General features: G+C 39.1%; 1 protein-coding gene across 2 annotated transcripts; it reads right to left on the reverse strand.

The window, feature by feature from the left end:
• Positions 1-4,541: 4,541 nt before the first annotated feature.
• Positions 4,542-8,187, reverse strand: LOC116422238. Of its 2 annotated transcripts, none has more exons than XM_031958242.1 (2): positions 5,527-8,187; positions 4,542-4,774 (listed from the first exon to the last, which is right to left on the reverse strand). In XM_031958242.1, the coding sequence occupies exon 1, from the start codon at positions 7,097-7,099 to the stop codon at positions 6,020-6,022; it is 1,080 nt and encodes a 359-aa protein (XP_031814102.1). In that variant the 5' UTR covers positions 7,100-8,187; the 3' UTR covers positions 4,542-4,774; positions 5,527-6,019. The 2 variants fall into 2 exon arrangements, with proteins under 2 accessions (XP_031814102.1, XP_031814100.1); XM_031958240.1 differs by having other exon boundaries at positions 4,542-4,808.
• Positions 8,188-19,418: the final 11,231 nt, after the last annotated feature.

A 19,418-nucleotide genomic window follows, 5' to 3' on the forward strand; every position in this document is an offset into this window, starting at 1 on the left:
TTGGTTATTCCTAAGAATTTACATTTACAAGCTTTCTTGACACCCACATTGTTCTTCCTACATTGGTTTGATCTTATTTGTCTTCTTGTTGTGTAGCATTTTATTTTTCTATAATAAATTTTTGCTAGCGTGAGGGAAGTAAAGGAAGTTACAAGAGATAAGTTGGTACAAATAGGAAAATAGGCCTGGAATAAGGCAAATCATAATTTAGGAAATACAAATTAAACTCCAGTTGTGATCACATCTCATTTTTTAAACACAATTTTTTAAAGTCCTAAGCCAACTGTGCCACTGGAAAACAAAGCTATCAGTTTTCATAACCTTTCATTGTCACAACAAAGATAAGTTACTACAGTTGATTTGAGAACGAATCATACTCCAACTTCAGAAACGCCATGGATAGTTAGTGTATGTTTGAGAGGGAAAAAAAATTTGTATTTTAAAAGGTTGCTCCTTGCTGCCTATAGTGATATAGGCCATGACCCCTAGATTTGAGAGGCCATTGATTTTCCTAATATGCCAGACATATACCCTTTGAATTGTGAATTATCAGCCCTATTATAGAAAACAAAAAACATCTTTGTGCAGAGGAAGCTCTGCTTGCTCTCTATATTAGCAATTCTGTTCACTTGATATTAAGTATCACTTCAAATTTACCCAATATAAATCCAAAATTGCTATAAATTATGTAAATGAAATTCAAATTTTATTCAAAAATCTTTTCTAAACTTCACCAGAAAATGTAGTGAGATGAAGAAGGAGGTCATTTTATAAAAGAATATGAGAAAGGAAAGGGCTGTCCCCAAATGATCGTTGGTCTGGTAGAATGGAAATCTGAAGGAATGAAGAGGCTTGAGTCCTAGCTTTTTCCTCAATTCACTGAAACCCTGGGAAAATCATCTTACCTTTGAGGCTTATATTCATATGTAAAAGTAAGAGAACTGGGCTAGAGCAAACAGCAAGGTCTTTAGGCTGCTTTTTGAATGCCCCATTCCCACTCCACTAACATACATACATACACACACACACACACACACACACACACACACACACACCATTAAAAATGGTTTTTATATTTTAAAATTGTTTTTGTAAAACAAGTTCTCGACCCCAGGATTGGAACATCTAGAGCAGGGGTCCTCAAACTTTTTAAATAGGGGGCCAGTTCACTGTCTCTCAGATTGTTGGAGGGCTGGACTATAGTAAAAACAAAAATTTTGTTTTGTGGGCCTTTAAATAAAGAAACTTCATAGCCCTGGGTGAGGGGGATAAATGTCCTCAGCTGCTGCATCTGGCCCACGGCCGTAGTTTGAGGACCCCTGATATTCTAAGTCAGTTGAGGCACCTGGGTATGCAGGAAATCCCAGGATACAATCTGAAAGCCTAGCTCCTCATTGAGCAAGCAGAGAGGCCCTCTCAGCTTTAAGTGAGCTTTTTATTCAAGGGGACTTGTGATTACAGTCCTACCTCAGGGGGAAGTCTGGGAACCCCCTTTTACTGTATATAATGATTAAAAAAGCCAAGATTATATTTCCCCTATGAAAAGATTTGACTGTACTTCACCAACTTGGCAACTTCCCTGTGAATTTAGCCTACCATCTTATTCTATTGTAGCTAACTCCTTTTTGGAATTAGTTTGCTTGTTAAGTTTCATAATAGCTAACATCTAATAGGACCCTAAACTCCTTTTAGGGTTAGCCCATAATTTCCTACTTGCAGCATTTTGAAAGGAAACTTGTTTTTCCCCTTGTTAATTGCTAAAAATCTCCTTTTCCTTGGCTAGACACTTTTAGAGTCAGCCTGCTCTTAGCCTTGTAATCAAATCTTTGCCCTTGATTTGGAGAAAGTCTAAGCCTACAAATTCTTTTCAGATAATCCAAAACACCCAACAACATACTTAGGGAGTATCACCTCGTATCCTTTCAATGATTTTGGTGGGTAACCTCATCATTTCGATGGCCTGATATGGGAAGAGTCTGTGCCCTCTAATCTAACATAAATCGTTAAATACTGGAAAAATCTCATTCTCTTTGCTTTCCTCAACTGTAAAATGGGGCTGTTATGATGATCAAATGAGATTTTTAAGAAAATGCCTGATAACAGTAGGTACTAAATAAGTTTAGTTCCTTCTCTCACTTCCCTTTTGTAGGTATTGTTTTATTTTAGCCACATTGGCAATTTTAAGTTATTTAAAATCACTTGTGGGCTGTGGTAAAAAGGAGAAGGGAAAGTTGGCAGGAACTGCTTAAGAGCATATTAAAATAATAAAGTCCTCGACCTAGATTTTCTGCCTCTACAGTTGCAAACAGAACAAAAAGATACTTTTATTATTTATTTATTACATAGACAAGCACCAGATTAAGGATTTGTTATACATACTTCTTTGTAGAGAGAGAGTTTATTGTAAAAATAAACAGAATACATTTTTTTATTATTATAGCTTTTTATTTACAAGATATATATGCATGGGTAATTTTACAGCATTGACAATTGCCAAACCTTTTGTTCCAATTTTTCCCCTCCTTCCCCCCACCTTCCTCCCCCAGATGGCAGGTTGGCCAATACATGTTAAATATCAGTTAAATACAATATTAGTATACATGTCCAAACAGTTATTTTGCTGTACAAAAAAAGAATCGGACTTTGAAATGGTGTACAATTAGCCTTGAACACAGAATATTGTTAACTAGAAGGGATCTTAGAGATCATCTAAGCATTTTATGAATGAAATAAGAAATGACTGTCCCAAGAAAGGTCAAATCAGGTTAACCTAATTCTGTTACTATAGATCATCCTCAGGGGCATGGAAGTGATTTTATTCTCATGTAGAAATCTTTCTTTTCAAATATCCATTGTAATGGAGTTTTACCCGTTTCATTGAATCTCATTGGCGGGGCAGTTGAAAGGGAAACTTCTTTATTTGCCTCTCTGGGTCCCATAGGAACTCAAACAGTGGGAGCTCTGGAAAAATGTAAATACTCATTTCTTTTTCCAGCAGAAAACCTTATGTCAGGGCTAGCTGCCAGTTTCATTACTGTCACCAAAATAAATTCCTGCATCAGGAATCTTCATGCAACCTAAGGGAGGGAAAGAAAATAAAGCAGCTTAGCAACTAAAGCAGCATGAATGTGTTTTAATAAGTTAACATTGTGTACGTGACTTCTGTTAAGAAGTCAGTGGCTGTCATTACAAACCCTTACCAAAGGGGCATTATGCAATTATGAAAAACAAAAAACAGAAGATTCCATGGATAACACATTTAAAAGATTAATCCCTTCCTTGAATATCTTTTTATAAGCCCTGTGTTTATATTATGATTAAAATAACTTGGGCTTTAGGGAATATGTGCATGGGAAATGCCTTGAATTATCATTCATTCATTCAATATTTATTGAACGCCTACAATACTAGGCACTGGGGGAGATAAAAAGATGATTAAGACCCTGTCTTCAAGTCCCCTGTCCTCAAGGAATTTAAATAACAGTTACAACTAGAAATATTTACTGGAGCAAAAATAGTTGGATGGAGGGGAGATGGATCTGGAAGAAAGGAAGTAGAAAAACAGGATCCTTGGGGGTCAAGGATGGGCATGGGCAGCAGTTAAACTAGTGGTATGGACATGAAGAAAAACGAGCTTAAGAGCAGAGAATAGAGGTCTTTATGGAGCTAGGGGTGACAGAGCTTCCAAAGAAAAAGTGAAGGCATGTGCCAAGTCCTGGGGATACAAAGAAGGCAAAAAAAAAAAAAAAACACAAAAAAACAAAAAAACAAAAACAAACAAACAAAAAAAAAAAACCCTCCTCTTAAGCAGCTCCTAGTCTAATGAACAAGATAGGTAAACAACCCTACAGATAAATTGTTCATAATCAGAGAGAAGGCATTAGAATGAAGGGAAATGTATTATCCATATGTTGGCTCTTCCTTGGAAAATGGCTCCTCAGGATGGTAAACATATGTCCCAAACATCACACACAAATACAAAGAATGGAATGTTTCTGCTTAAATAAGAACTATATAAGTTCAGATGAAATTATAAGCGTGACTTACTTTTATCTAAAGTTAAAGAGAAATAAAACTCCCTTAACATTTCTTTAAAAAGTAGATAAAATAAAAACCCTTTACCAAGGGTACTCACCAAGGGGTGAGGTGAATGATTGAGATCCCTTCTGCTTGGAGATGCAGGTTCAGAAGCAAACAAATTCCCTAACCCCAAAGGCTGTGGCAAAAAGATTTTCCCTTAGCAGGCCTATTTCTTAATGAAGTATTTTTGCAAAGAATGAATGGCAAAGCAAATCTGGGGTGGTTTGAATTGATAATCAGACAAGATTTCTCAATTGAATGAAAATTTAGTTTCCTGAATGAGGATATGACTCCCCAAAAGATCAATGAGAGTTGATTTGCCCTTAAATGTTGCTTCTTTCATTCTGGAAGGATGGGCTTTCTCTCTAGATTCATTGGAGCCTGGGAATCCTTGATTTCTTCTTTTGCAGATCAAAGGGGACATGGTTTCAATGATTATTTTACACAATTTTTACAGAGTTCACTCACGTCATCTTCCCCCCTCAAGCAGTTATCCCCAAATTCATTTGGGGAAAAAAAGAGCAAAGATCTCAGACTTCTGTAACTTCTTCAAGCTGAGAAGGGTCTAGAGCTGTCCCCGATTTCATGGAAGGTTTGTGCTAGGAGGGGAAATATGAGATCTGAAGACAGCAGCTGCAGCATCCAACGGATGTTGATGATGTGTGTTCCCATCAGTTGTCCCATGATCTCCAGGCTGCAGGAGCAATCGAAAATTTGCAACTTGAAGCCTAGAGAAAACAAATCTGTTTTCAGTCTGAAAATGCAGGGCCCAAATATGGGCAAAAAGATAATAATTAGAAGTGGAGTTGTTATAGGGATTAGTAGAGACCATAGCCAGGAACTCCACCCAGAGGAAGACTTGAGGGTGGGGGGCTCATGAATGTCTTGCATCCAGCCAGCTTTCACCAAGATTCTCTCAGTGCAAAGCTCAACTTCCTTTGAATTGTTCATGTACATACAGCAAGAGCCGTTGACCAGGGCACAGACACCCCCACTAGAGGCAAGGAAATAATCTAAGGCCATTCAGGTATCTAAAACCATGTTTTAGATAGAGCCAGAGAGTCCAGGGATTCTTGGATTTCCCGGAAAGAAAGTAAAGTTTCATTGGTCAAAGGGTTGATTGTGGCTGTCAGGTTAGAGAGAATGCTTTCATGTTCTAAATATCCAACCCAGAGAACCAACATTTCTGTGCCTCTTTAATACCACAGAACATTTCCCCAAAATCCTCGCTTGTGTCTCCTTGAAGGGGTGGGGGCTGTGACTGAGGCGCTGGCATTACATACAGTGAAAGGAGCACTCAAGTAGCCCAGGGTACAAGACCCATAAGTGCTTAAAAGGGGTCAGGCACCAGGTAGAGAGAATCACAGGTGGGGGAGGGTCCCAGTCAGAGGCATTTCTCCTAACAGGCCCCTTAAAGCATTAAGGTGGAATGGAGGATTTACTTACAGAGAAAAGCATATCCCTTAGGTGCACAAATGGTCAGGTTCTGCAGCAGTCTCCTGGTAGCTCGTCCCCACGGATGATGGTAGTCACAAAACATTCTATCAATCGGTTTGTCAGTTTTCAGGAGGTTATGAAGAAGCTTCAAGGAAGGTTCTGGAGAAGCATAGTGGGTGAGTTTACCAGGATAATCCTGGTCCCCCAGAGTTCCCTTGTCTGACCAGGAAGTTGTCAGCCCACTGGTGAGGGTCCATGGAATAAGACCAGGAAAGCTGGAAAGAGCATCAGGAGTGGAGTCCTCATGATGAGGAGGGAAGGAGATTACCAGGCAATTTCATCCTTCTTTCTCCATAGGCTTTTCAAGTTCTCTAGGGAACTATCCTCTAGGTCCTCTAGGGCTATCACTCTGTAAGAAGCTAGACAAGCCAAAACGCGGTATGATCTCATTCATCAGGCACTTTGATACCTCATGAGCCTTCTCAGTCTGGGGAAAGAAAAGCTATCCAATTAGTGAATGGGTCAACAAAACCCAAAAGCAACTGGGAGGGTGGATATGCATGAAGTCTATTTGCCAATCCTCACCTGGGTATGTGCCCCTTTTCTGAACTGACTCCAGGAGAGGCAGGGGCTTAATAGCTCCCTCAGGATTCACCTGGGCACAAATTGGGCAGCCTGGAAAATGTTTGATTGCGTCTCCCAGCTTGTGGCCCGTGAAAATGCATTTCACCAGGGTTTGGAGAGCATTCCTCCCCAGATGTGTTGCCTGATGAAGACCAAAGATCAGTTTCCACTGACTTGCCTCTGGGATTAAGAGGTGGTCTGAGCATCTTTGAAAGCAACCAGAGGGAGAAAGGATGTACCCCCTTTCCCCTGCAAGGGCTTTTTCCTGTGAACTATAGGAAGGGGTAAAAGAATCAGGGAGCTGGGGGATTAAAGGTGCCATAGTCAAGGGTAAATGGACAGCAGCTTTAGCAGTTAAATTTTCAAGCCTGTTTCCCTTATCCTGAAGTGAATCTCCCTTCTGGTGTCCTTTACAAAATAGGACTGAGATCTCCATGGGTTCGTGGACAGCTTGCAACAGATGCAGAATTTCTCCTGCGTGTTTAATGGGGGGATTCTTTGTTGTCAATAGACCCCTTTCTTCCCAGAAAGTCCCGTGAGCATGCAAAATGTGAAAAGCATATTTGGAGTCAGTATAGATGTTAACTCTCCTTCCCTTCCCCAGTTCTAACGCTCTGGTCATGGCAATGAACTTAGCCTTCTGAGCAGAAGTCCCAGGAGACAGTGGCTTAGCCTCCAGGGCACTATGAAGAGTCACCACAAAATAGCCTGCCTTTCTCTCCCCATTCTCAAGAATCTGTGGCCTATCTGTGAACCATTCCCCGTCTGGGTTCTCAAGGGGAATTTCCCTTAAGTCAGATCTACTGGAGTGGACAGAATCTAGAGCTTCTATTGGCAAACAAGAACTACCTGACTGGCTGCTGGAGATCCAACCCAGACCTGCAGAATGGATCTTTTTGCGAGAGGCTGACACAAGAAGACTGAGAAGCAGTTGTATTCTCTGCCCTCTGCCTCCCATTTATTTCGTTTCCAATCCACAAGCAACACCTGTGTCAGTAAAGATTGCCCTGTAACTCCTTCAGATGCTATGATTCACAGCTGTGGAGGCTCTCTGAGAATGGACCTGCCCCTTAACACCTTAACAAGCTTCTTCACAATTATGGATAATGTCTCCTGGTTGAGAGGAGCAGAGTGGCAGGATTTAAAATGTGACAGACTTGCAGAGTCAGGTCTGGGATATCTAGCAGGAGGGCCTGGTATCTAGTAAGCTTCCCATTCTCAAGCCACTAGTGCCTTTGGCTTCTAAAATTCCCTGGACTCTGTGTGGGGTTAAAACCTCTAATGGCTGTCCCAAGGTTAGTTTTAAGGCCTCCTCAATTAAAAGGGCTGTGGCAGCCACTACTCTAAGGCGGGAGGGGCATCCTAGGGAAAATGAGTCCAGCTTCTTTGAGAAATAAGCAAAGGATCTGGGGTCAGATCCCAGAACCTGAGTAAGGACCCCCAAAGCCTGCCCACATCTCTCATCCACATGCAGAGTGAAAGGTTTCTCTAAGTCGAGGAAGGCAAGGGCAGTGGCAGAGATCAGTTTGGCTTTCAGTGTTTTAAAAGCCATGACCTGATCAGGTCCCCATTCAAGAGGAAGGTTAGCAGGATCTGGAACAGACTCATAGAGGGGTTTGGCAATAGTCCCAAATTTGGGGATCCAGATCCTGCAGAAGCCAGCCATGCCTAAAAAGGTATGCATCTGCTTCTTTGAGGCAAGGTCTGGGAGGCTTAGGATAGCCTGCTTCCTCGCCTCAGAAAGTGGGAAGTGGGGTGAGATTGTAACCCAAATACTTGACAGACTGGCAGACAATGTGGGCCTGTAACCCCTGAAGGCTAGAAAATTTAGGGTCTTTATGGCTGCATGTAGGGACTGCAGAGTAAAATGTCATCCACATAGTGGGCAAGGCTGTTGCTGGGCAATTCAGGTTCCTTGAAATCTTTAGCCAGTGCCTGTCCGAATATGTGGGGGCTATCTCGAAAGCCCTGAGGCAGAACCGTCCAAGTTAGTTGGTGGGGAAGCTCCCCTGGCTTCACCCATTCACAAGCAAAGAGAAACTGTGAGTCTTTATGCAAGGGTATGCAGAAGAAGGTGTCTTTAAGGTCTAGGGTGGAAAACCACTTTGTGTCTCTTGGAATCCAAGTAAAAATTGTATAAGGGTTGGGCACAATGGGATGGCTCGGAATGACTGCTTCATTAATTGCTCTTAGGTCCTGCACCATTCTAAACTCCCCATTTGGTTTCCTAACAGAAAGAATCGGAGTGTTACATGGAGACTGGCAGGGAATCAGAAGCTCAGACTTAAGGAACTTCTCAATCAGAGGTTGTAATCCTTCCCTGGCTTTAGGTTTAATTGGGTATTGGCGTCTATGAGAAAATACACTGGGATCTCGCAGCTTAATCAAGATTGGGGTGGCCTGTGCTGCCCTTCCGGGGATGCCCCCTGGTCCTACACAGAAGAGTCTATTTCCTCCCAGATTTCATAGGGAATATGGGAGGGTCTTGAAATACCATCAAGTCTTGCCCCAATGATGGGGTGGGACAGGAAAGGATTATTGGAAAGGAATGTGGAAACAATAGGTTCCCGCGATGAGGGAATGTCTCCAAACAGTTCTGGAGTTTCCCTTCAATTCCCATTACCTTGTGAAGTGGGGGACAAGTGGGACCCCAGTGCGAGAGCAAAACTGAAAGAGAAGACCCCCTTGTATCAAAAAGAAATTCAATGGGCTTACCTGCCATTTCCAAAGTGACCCTGGGTTTGGCAGTGGTGATGGAGTAAGGGGGGGGCAAGGCCAAACCCCCGGACCCCGTCTCTCCGGGTCCTGAGGCGACCAGAGGACAGGGCTTGAGGCGGTGGCTCTACCCCTCTCTGGGCAGTCCCTCTTCCTGTGCCCTTTCTGGTTGCATTCAGGGCAAGGACCTGGGGTTTTCCAGGAGCAGTTGCATTCCTGTTCCTGCCCCTTACACCTAAAGCATGAACCCCTGTGTTCTTTGGGAATAGCAGCAGCCAGAAGTTGAGCCTGCTCTTTGTTTCTCGCTCTGGCCCTGCGGTCCTCCTCCTCTGCTGCAGCTCAGTCCCTGTAGTTAAAAACTCCAAAAGCCACTTCCAGTAATTGGGTCATGGGAGGCTGGGATCCCAAGGCTAACTTGTGCAGTTTCCTCTGTATTTCTGGGGCAGATTGGTTAATAAAATGCATGCTGAGGACAGTAGGCCCCTCTGGAAGAGTGGGGTCCAGATTAGTGTATTTCCTCATGGCCTCTACAAGGCGGTCCTGAAATAGGGCAGGATTCTCTCCAGCTGCTTGGGTGATCTCCCTAAGTTTATTATAATTAACCTGCTTCTTAATTCCCCTCTTCACGCCTTCAGGCAGCTTAGGAGGTGGTCCCTTCTCTCTCTATCTGCATTCCCCTTCTGGTAGTCCCACCCAGGGTCTGAGATTGGCATGGCTATCACTCCGGGGGTATCTACCAGGGGAGGAGGTAGCCATGTCATCCCCAAACTTTTGGGCCAGAACCAGGTTCTCTTTTTCTCCTCTATGATACAGCAGGAGGAGATAATGATATTAATATCTCCCCAGGAGAGATCGAATTGGAGGGTAATGGCTTTAAACCCCTCAATATAGTTGGTGGGATCCTCAGAGTATCAGCCCAGTTTCTCCTTAATTTGGGAAAGATCCGACATAGAAAGGGGCATCTGTACTCTAAGCGTTCTTCCCTAAGGGTTGGCAACTTCCGTCAAGAGACAGAGTTTAGGAGAAGTAACCAAATCAAGATCTGGAGCAGGAGCCTTAGCTGAATCAGGCTCTTGGGGAGGAGAAAGGGGAGTTCCATTCTTGGTACAAGAAGGGCTGAGGCATGGGGGCTGGGTGGCCTCAGAAGGAGGAGGGAGGGAACGGGTGGAGGAGAAAGGGATCCCACTTCTCGGGCTGGACGATCCCAGAATCCGGCTCCAGAGGAGAGAAGAGTCAGATATTGTAGGACCCAAGGTCCTGTTTTTGATAAAGGGGTGGTTTTGGAGGGGATTTGCAAGCCTCCTGATGAGGGCTGCAATGGAGAGCAAATACTTCTTGTACCCCTAAAGGGGTGAAAAAAGAGGGGGTCGCCTAAAAGGTCAGTTTCTATCTCCAGTTCTGCTGTATTAAACCTGACCAGTAACATAAGGCAATTTTGCCTTAATTTAGGGTCTTGAGACAAAGCCATGAAAGCTTGAACATAAGTCCATTTACCTTGTCTCCTGCAAAATAAGTCCAGCTCTTTAATAGTGGTGTAATTAATTGACCTTTCCTGGTTCTCCAAACTATATTGAGGCCAGGCAGCATTGCAAAAGTAAATGAATTTTTTGTTTTATGATCTTTCAAGACAAATTTGTCCCTGTTTTTTAAGAGACAGCCTAAAGGAGAATCTTTAGGAATAGAGGAAGTAAACTTCCATTTTTGCCACAGGCTTTTCCAGTTCTATAGCTTTCCATTCTCTGTAGGTGTCCCTAGAGAGAGAGAAAAATATGACAAAAACTTTCCCAGATTAAAGCGGATTTTTGTCAAGTTGCAGGAATTTTCTGGCCAAGTGTCCTCTGTCAAAGAATTCTGCTTGGGCATGGAGCCCCAGAGAGCCCAAAATCTTCCTGGGAGTTTAGTTTGGCTATTCTTGCTATAGAATGGGCCAGAGGAAAGGGGGCTTACCTCAGCCTGCTCTCGGGATCCCTGTACGGGCCACCAGATGATGAGGTGAGTGAATGAGTGAGATCCCTTCTGTTTGGAGGCAGGTTCAGAAGCGAAAGAATTCCCTAACCCCAAAGGCTGTGGCAAAAAGAGGATTTACATTAAGAGGCTTCCCCCTTAGCGGTTCTATTTCTTAATGAAGAAATATTTTTGCAAAGAATGATTGGCAAAGACCCACTTTAAGTACAATCTGGGGCAGTTTGAATTGATAATCAGACCAGGATTTCTCAATTGAATGAAAATTTAGAATTTCCTGAATGAGGCTGTGACTTCCCAAAAGATCAATGAGAGTTGATTTGCCCTTGAATAATGTTGCTTCTCTCATCCTGGGAGGATGGGCCCTCTCTCTAGACTCCTTAAAGCCTGGGAATCCCTGATCCCTGATCTTTTGCAGATCAAAGGGGACATAATTTCAGTGATTATTTTACAGCATTTTTTCAGTGATTTTTTCACACAATTTTTACAGAGTTCACTAGTGTCAGGACCATAAATAGTTATTCAGCATTTTACTAAGCCTAAGCAGCCTACCTTACTCAAGTTCCCTTGTGAAAGTCAAAGGCAAGCCTATCTTAATTCTGACTATCAATCTTGAATTTTGAACATAAAGAATGTTTGTGATTTTTAAGTACATGTAAGAGATATTATTTTCATAATATTTTAACATTTATAATAAACATAAACCTTTACAAATTATGTCAGACTAATTTTCTTGCCACTGGCATTTCCAATTTCCAATTTCTAGAATGTGGACTTTTGAGACAATTTATATACTCGAGTCATATTACTTTTTTAAATGGATAATTTTGTTATTTAGTTTGTATTTTCAGAGCTCTTTAACTGTGTTGGCACATTTTAAAAATAATCAAGTTGGCAATAATGTATACTTGTAAATTATATCATTTTGGAAAAAGGCAAGCAGCGGCAGATGTTCTAAGAATCACAAGTAGTTGATGTGTTAATGTAGTTTGAAAAATTTGGTACCAAAAGATTTGCTAAAAATACAATTGTTGTAAATCTTCTGTAGTATCATTTTTGTTATTGATGAACACGATGAACAAATATCTTTTGGGTACCTAGGTCTATAAGAGGAATGTATAGGAAGGGAAAAGCTTACAAAATGCTTCAAATGTGGTCCTTCAAATTTTGAAGGTGATAATTAGCATTTTACCTGTTTTCTAAATAGGTTCTTTACTGGAACACAAGGTTTTGCAAGCAGAAAAAGTGTTAATGTGAAAATGTTAAAAATGTTAATGTTGAAAAATTATCCATGCATATGTTTTAAAAATAAAAAAAAACTTTAAAAAAATAAATAAGTAAACAAACAGGTTCTTTATATTTCTTTCATTCACTAGCACATGTAAAGGACTTGTGATTTTATTAGTGTGTATGTTTCCTCAAGTGATTGTCAATCCTCTAGGATTGTAAATGGTCTAAGAGTCATTTTGCTACCAAAAAAATCTATCGTTCAACCCGGCAAGAGACTTCTAAACTGGATTAGGGTTGTGCTCAGAAAACAGACCTGTTACAGTCCATCACCCCTCAGCCTGTCTGTACAAAATGAAGATTTTCCTCACTTGATAGAATCTGTGTTTTGTGCATTAGGGCCCCCAAGTCATCATTTCATCATGCTGAGAAACCTGAAGTGATTTAAGCAGTAATAATCTCACATTTCTATAACACTTTATAAAACACTTTTCTCATACCAATCCTGTGAAGGAGCTAGAACAGATAGCATCCTTAGCGTTATTAAGAGGCAGAAACTGAGATTCAGAGGCAAATAACTTGTGTAATATTACAAAGTTAGTACATACAACAAAAAGGATTGCCCTAATGTCTCTAGGGCTCCAAGACTAGTGTTCTGTAGCATTAAACAAGGTTATCAATTAACTGTCCATAATATGCAATTCTACTGAACATTGATTAAGTCTTTATTCAGTAGAGCACTGTACCATGTGCTTGGGAGATTCAAAATTTACCTAAGACATGGTCCTTGTCCTAAAGCAATTTCTTCTTGTCTAGTCAGGGAGGTAAAGCATAAAATATGCTAGCTAAAAGGAATGATAGACACAAAGTGATTTGGTAGTTTAGAGAAGGAAGCCAGCACTTCCATGAGCTCTGAGGGTTTCACAGATGGCTTTAAAGGGAAATGACATTCAATTAGCTCATGGAGGAAGTCTAGGAAGAAAAGAGATAAAATGGCTTAAATGAGGTAGTTAAAATTTTGATAATTATAATCAGCAGAATATGAAAGGTGTTTTTTTTTTTTAGCCAGGTTTTTCCATTTGATACACATTCAAATTTAAGAGACATCAAAGACTTTCCATATTTGTTTGGTATTCGGCTTTAGGATTTGGACTTCTAAAGCAATGCATCACATTGAAAAATCTGAGTGCCATTTCCTCTGATATAATTGATCAGATGGCCTTATACCAGATCTGAATCTAGCGTCATCCTACATGACAAGGATTTGGAATTTAGGGAGATAGATGAACTTATGTAGAATGAAGAAAAAAGAACTAGTAGAACAATACACATGAAGAATACAATAATATAAATGAAATTAATTAAAAAGCCTTCAAACTCAAATTAATTTCAGTGATCAACCTTGGTTCCTGAGGACAAATCATAAAATAAATGAGACTACATCTCTGGGACCAGAGCCAAAATGGCAAAGTAACAGGAAGAACATCTGAGCTCTCCCCCACACCTCCTCCACAAAGACCTAGAAAGTGCATGAGATTGAATCCTGATTAGGAAATTCAAGAAAAAAAATTACAGTGAGTCATTTTTCCAGCCCAAGCCAACGTATCAGAACAGAGAGGCTTGTGGACACTGGGTCAGGGTTTGACCAGGTGTGTGTAGCTTGAGTATTCCAGGAATCAGACTACCAGGGGAAAGAAGAGATCTCCCATGGGAACAATAGCCATGCTGGCACTTATTACCCAGTTGTAGGTAATGGATCATTAGTGGACTGAGGAAGGCAATTGTGCCCAGGATAAGGAATGGGACCCGGGTCACTTATATACTGAGGAAAGAACAAACATAGCAGCAAATTGCTGCTGTGTGGCTGACTCCAAGAGAAGCATAGGGTTTTAGCTTCAGTCTCCAACCCAGTTGAAAGTTTATAGAGGAATAACCAAGGGTAGGAATCCCAGACCAAAAGAGGAGTCTCTGGCTGTGTTACTGAACCTGCAAAGCTTCCAACTAATTGATAAATGATTGAAACCAGCAAAAATCTACTAAGGCGTGGAACCAGGAACCTTGTTCCAACCTGGGGCAACACAAAAAGGAATGTTACACAGACACATAAGGAATGTGAATAGTTCAGAACTGGGGGAAAAGACTCAAACTTTTCCCTAGATCAGATTGTTTTGGGAACACTGAAAGACTTCAGATCCTCAAGCCTAAGCTGTGCTTACTTAACATGCTAGAATAACAGAACATTCATTGCTTCCTTTAAAAAAAGAAGAAGAAGAAAAAGGTTGGTTCTACCTATTTCTTGGAAAACGTCTTGATTGACATTTTATATTCTAAGTTCCTGTTGCCTCGGGATATTTCAGAACACAAAGGATGATAAGCTTACAACCAAGAAAATTTAAATAAAATATTATCAATAAAAAGACTATAGCATGATATCATAAAGATTATATGCAATGGTCAGGCCATATCTATGCCAGGAATTCAGGGTGGATTCAATATTAGGAAAAGTATAACTATAACTGATAAAATTAATAACAGGACCAATAAAAATCAGATGCAGAAAAACTATCAGTCTATATCAATAGGTGCAAAAAAGTTTTAGCAAGAAACAACACCTATTCCTAGTTTTTAAACATTGGAAATCATAGGAATATTCCCTTCCTTAAGATTATTATTATTATTATTTTGGCTGGAGCAATTGGGGTTAAATGATTTGCCCAGGATCACACAGCCAGGAAGTGTTAAGTGTCTGAGGTCAAATTTGAACTCAGGTTCTCCTGACTTCAGGGCTAGTGCTCTATTGTGCCATCTAACTGCCCTAGCAGTAATTATTTAAAACCAAGACATAGTATTATCTTCAATGAAAATAAACTGAAAAAAAAAAATTAGTGGCCTTTCCCATTAGACTTGTGGACAAAGTAAAGATATCCACTGCCAGCATTATTCTAATGAAAGAAATGTTAGCTATAGCAATACTACAGAGAGAAAGCAAAAGTGAGAGTGAATGAGTAAGGGAAAGACAAAGAGACAAAAAGAAAAAGAAAGAGAAAAGAAACAATTTAGGTTACATGCATAAGCCAAAGGGAGGGAGGGGGAATTAGTGCCTTTTGCAGAGAATATGATGATTTACTTGAAGAATTCTAGCCATTCAACTAAAACTTTAATTGAAATAATTAACAACTATAGTAAAATTTAATATAAGATAGAAAACAAACTCATAAAGCATCAGCATTTTGATATTGTATCAATAAAATCTAGTAGAGACAGAGAAATTCCATATAAAATAACTATAGAATGTCTTTCACTTGGTATTCTACGGGCAAGATATACAGAAGAACCATATGAAAATGATTATAAAACAGTCTTTGCACAGACAAATTTGAAGAATTAGAAAAATATTAATTATTAATTGCTCCTGGTTAAACCAAGCCAACATACTGACAAATTAATATCCTAAATTTATTTGTTTATTTAGGCTCATACCAATCAAATTATCAAAGGAATACTTTATATAACTAGAAAAAATAATAAAACTACTCTGGCAGTACAAAAGATCAAAGGAACTAATGAAAATCAGAGGGAAGAAATGGGATCTAGTAGTACCAGATCTCAAAACATCCTACCAAGAAGTAATTATTAAAACATTTTGATAATGGGTAAGAAAAAAAAAAAAGAGGTTGATCAGTGGAACATATTGGGTACAAGATAAAAAGGAGCAAATGAGCACAGTATTCTAGTTTTAGAAAAATTCCAAAGATCCCAACTATTGAAGCAAGATCTCACAATTTGTCAAAAAACTGTTGAGAAAACTGGAAAGCAGTTTGGCAGAAATTAGTTATAAGATAACATATTACACAGTATGCTAAGTTCCAAATGAGTACATGCTTAGACACAAAGCATTACTTCATAAACAAATTAGAAAAAGATATTATTTGTCACATCTATGGATAGGAGAAGAGTTCATGACCAAACAAAAGATAGAGATGTTCACAAAAGATAATGGACATATAAAATTTAACATTTTTGCCCAAGTAAAAAACCCATGCATCTAAAATTAGAAGAGAAATAGGTAAAGAGGGAATCTTTGCAGCAAGTTTCTCTGATAAGAGTCTTATTTCCAAGATTAAAGGGAAAGGATTAAAATTTACAAGAATAAGATCCATCCCTCATTGATAAAGGATCAGAAGAAACAGTATTCTGAGGAAGACATTCAGGCTATCAATAATAATAAGGGGGAAAATAACTAAATCAAAAATTAGAGAAATGCAAATTAATTTTTTCTTTTATTTAATAGCCTTTTATTTACAAGATATATGCATGGGTAACTTTACAGCATTAACAATTGCCAAACCTCTTGTTCCAATTTTTTACCTCTTACCCCCCCACCCCTTCCCCTAGATGGCAGGATGATCAGCAGATATTAAATATAATAAAATATAAATTAGATACACAATAAGTATACATGACCAAAACGTTATTTTGCTGTACAAAAAGAATCAGACTCTGAAATATTGTACAATTAGCTTGTGATGGAAATCAAAAATGCAGGTGTGCATAAATATAGGGATTGGGAATTCAATGTAATGGTTTTTAGTCATCTCCCAGAGTTCTTTTTCTGGGCATAGCTAGTTCAGTTCATTACTGCTCCATTGGAAATGATTTGGTTGATCTCATTGCTGAGGATGGCCTGGTCCATCAGAACTGGTCATCATATAGTATTGTTGTTGAAGTATATAATAACCTCCTGGTCCTGCTCATTTCACTCAGCATCAGTTCGTGTAAGTCTCTCCAGGCCTTTCTGAAATCATCCTGTTGGTCATTTCTTACAGAACAGTAATATTCCATAATATTCATATACCACAATTTATTCAGCCATTCTCCAACTGATGGACATCCATTCAGTTTCCAGTTTTTAGCCACTACAAAAAGGGCTGCCACAAACATTCGTGCACATACAGGTCCCTTTCCCTTCTTTGTAATCTCTTTGGGATATAATCCCAGTAGTTGATGGTCAATTTGCTAGTCTGATGGGTATCTCAAAATTGTTTTAATTTGCATTTCTCTGCAAATTAATGGGGGAATGGCTAAGCACTCTCCAAAATGGTTGGATTCGTTCACAACTCCACCAACAATGCATCAATGTCCCAGTTTTCCCGCATCCCCTCCAACAATCATCATTATTTTTTCCTGTCATCTTAGCCAATCTGACAGGTGTGTAGTGGTATCTTAATTTGCAGAGAAATGCAAATTAAAACAATTTTGAGATACCCATCAGACTAGCAAATTGACCATCAAAGAAAGGCAAAGTTCCAATATAGAGAAAAATATTTACAGAAGTTATTTTATTTTATTGTGGTAACAAAGTCTTGGAAATCATTGAAGTATCCATTAATGGGGGAATGGCTAAGCATATGAATGTGATGGACTACAATTACACTGAAATAGTGAAGAGGACAATTTTAGAGAAATTTGGAAAAACATATATGAACTAATTCATAATTAGAAGGGCAGAACCAGAATAATTTGCATAATAACTATGTTGCAAAGATACAATTCTAGAGGACTTACAAATGAAACATGGTATTCAGGTCCTGACATAGAGTGACACAGAGTGATCAGAGAACAGATTAAATCTTTTTTGACATGTTCAGTGTGGAAATTTGTTTTGCACGACTATATATATTTGTAACAAGGATTTATTTTTCTTGCTTTCTCAATGTGGGGCAAGAGTAGGGTAGGTAGGAGAGAGGTTTGGTAAAAGGGAAAGATAGTTTTAAAATAAAATAAAATTTAATTAAAATAAAAAAACAAATAGGAAGCTAAGGGTTTGAAATGTTGCATATGTTATCAGACATAGTTATTTGGGTTTGCTTAACCAATTTCCCTTAATTCATGGGATGTGAATTATACTGAGAAATGACTATGATTAAAAACCCCCCACAAAAGACATATATAAAACTTTTAAAATAATATATGGGTCTGTGATCAAAGTGTAGTTCTGTTCCTTAGAGATCATTTGTATTCTACCACCAAATGCCAGCCTGTACCTATCTAGGAGATGAGCAGACTTCTATCTTTTTAATTGTCACTGCATATTCATCATTACTCAGAGCATCATACTCCTCTTTCCCCTGAAGTAGTTTTCATAAAAATAAAGTTTTATTTTCACAAGCAATGGAACAGAACAAGATCAGAGTTCAATGCAAAAAGATAAAAATAAAAAATTTCAGTAACCAAGTTATTATCTATTTTTGTAAATATTAGAATGTTAGGAGCTATCAGAAAATATATTATGAACACATGATTATTAGCTGATTTGTAAGGAAATGAAACTTATTGGTTTCAAAGGGTAATATTTGACTGAAAGGATATCATAAGAGATTATTTCAAATTTTTCCATAATCTCTCAGAACCTATAAACAAGCCCTACTGTTGTTAACTCCATTATAATGAAAACATCTCTTTTTTTTAAATTTATTTTTTATTATTTAATAGCCTTTTATTTACAGGTTATATGTATGGGTAACTTTACAGCATTGACAATTGCCAAACCTCTTAAAACATAATCTCAAATACTGTGCTTTAGAAATGCAATCATAAAAGATATCTCTTTATACTTTATATATCTCTTTATAGATAGATAGATAGATATCTTTATATACCTAAAGAAATAGCAGAGGGGTAGCTAATTGGTATAGTGGATAGAGCACCAGCTCTGAAGTCAGAAGGACCTGAGTTCAAATTTGATCTCAGACATTTAACACTTCCTAGTTATGTGACCCTTGGCAAGTCACTTAATCCCAATTGCCTCAGAAAAAAAAAAATTGTGATGAATAAAAGGGTCCAGCTAGGAAAAACAAAACTAGCACAAGCCTTGACTAGCTTCCAGCATCCCAAGGAGACAATTCTCTGGAGGAATAGAGCAAGGGAATGCTTTCCAGCCTTGTATAATCCCTCCTCATTCATCCTCTCCTTCATCTGGCCCTTAAGCTGCCACCATCTCTATCACCAAAGTCTGAAGTCTATTCTTCCCCTTTCCCCAGGTATCTTTCAACCAGATTAGAACAAAGCAGATTGCACTCTTTAGGACAAACACCTTTTGGCAGGAGAATCCAAAACACTTAGGATCTATAGCAAAAGGAACATGTCAAGACCATACTGCCTGCTGCTATCTTTTTTGTTCCCAAGCCTTATCAATCATTATTCTCTTCTGTTCTGTATTTTAAAAGATGTCCTTTGGACTCCTCTCTATTGTGAATCAATAGAAAGATGGCTATGTTGGGAGTTGGGTGATTTAAAATTCCCTCTTCTTCAACCATAATCTTTTCTTCTATCTCTTCTACCTCATTACTCCTAAACTCATTCTTGGATCTTAC

This window comes from Sarcophilus harrisii, chromosome 3 (assembly GCF_902635505.1).
Source record: "Sarcophilus harrisii chromosome 3, mSarHar1.11, whole genome shotgun sequence".
In the NCBI taxonomy this organism is placed as follows: Eukaryota; Metazoa; Chordata; class Mammalia; order Dasyuromorphia; family Dasyuridae; genus Sarcophilus; species Sarcophilus harrisii.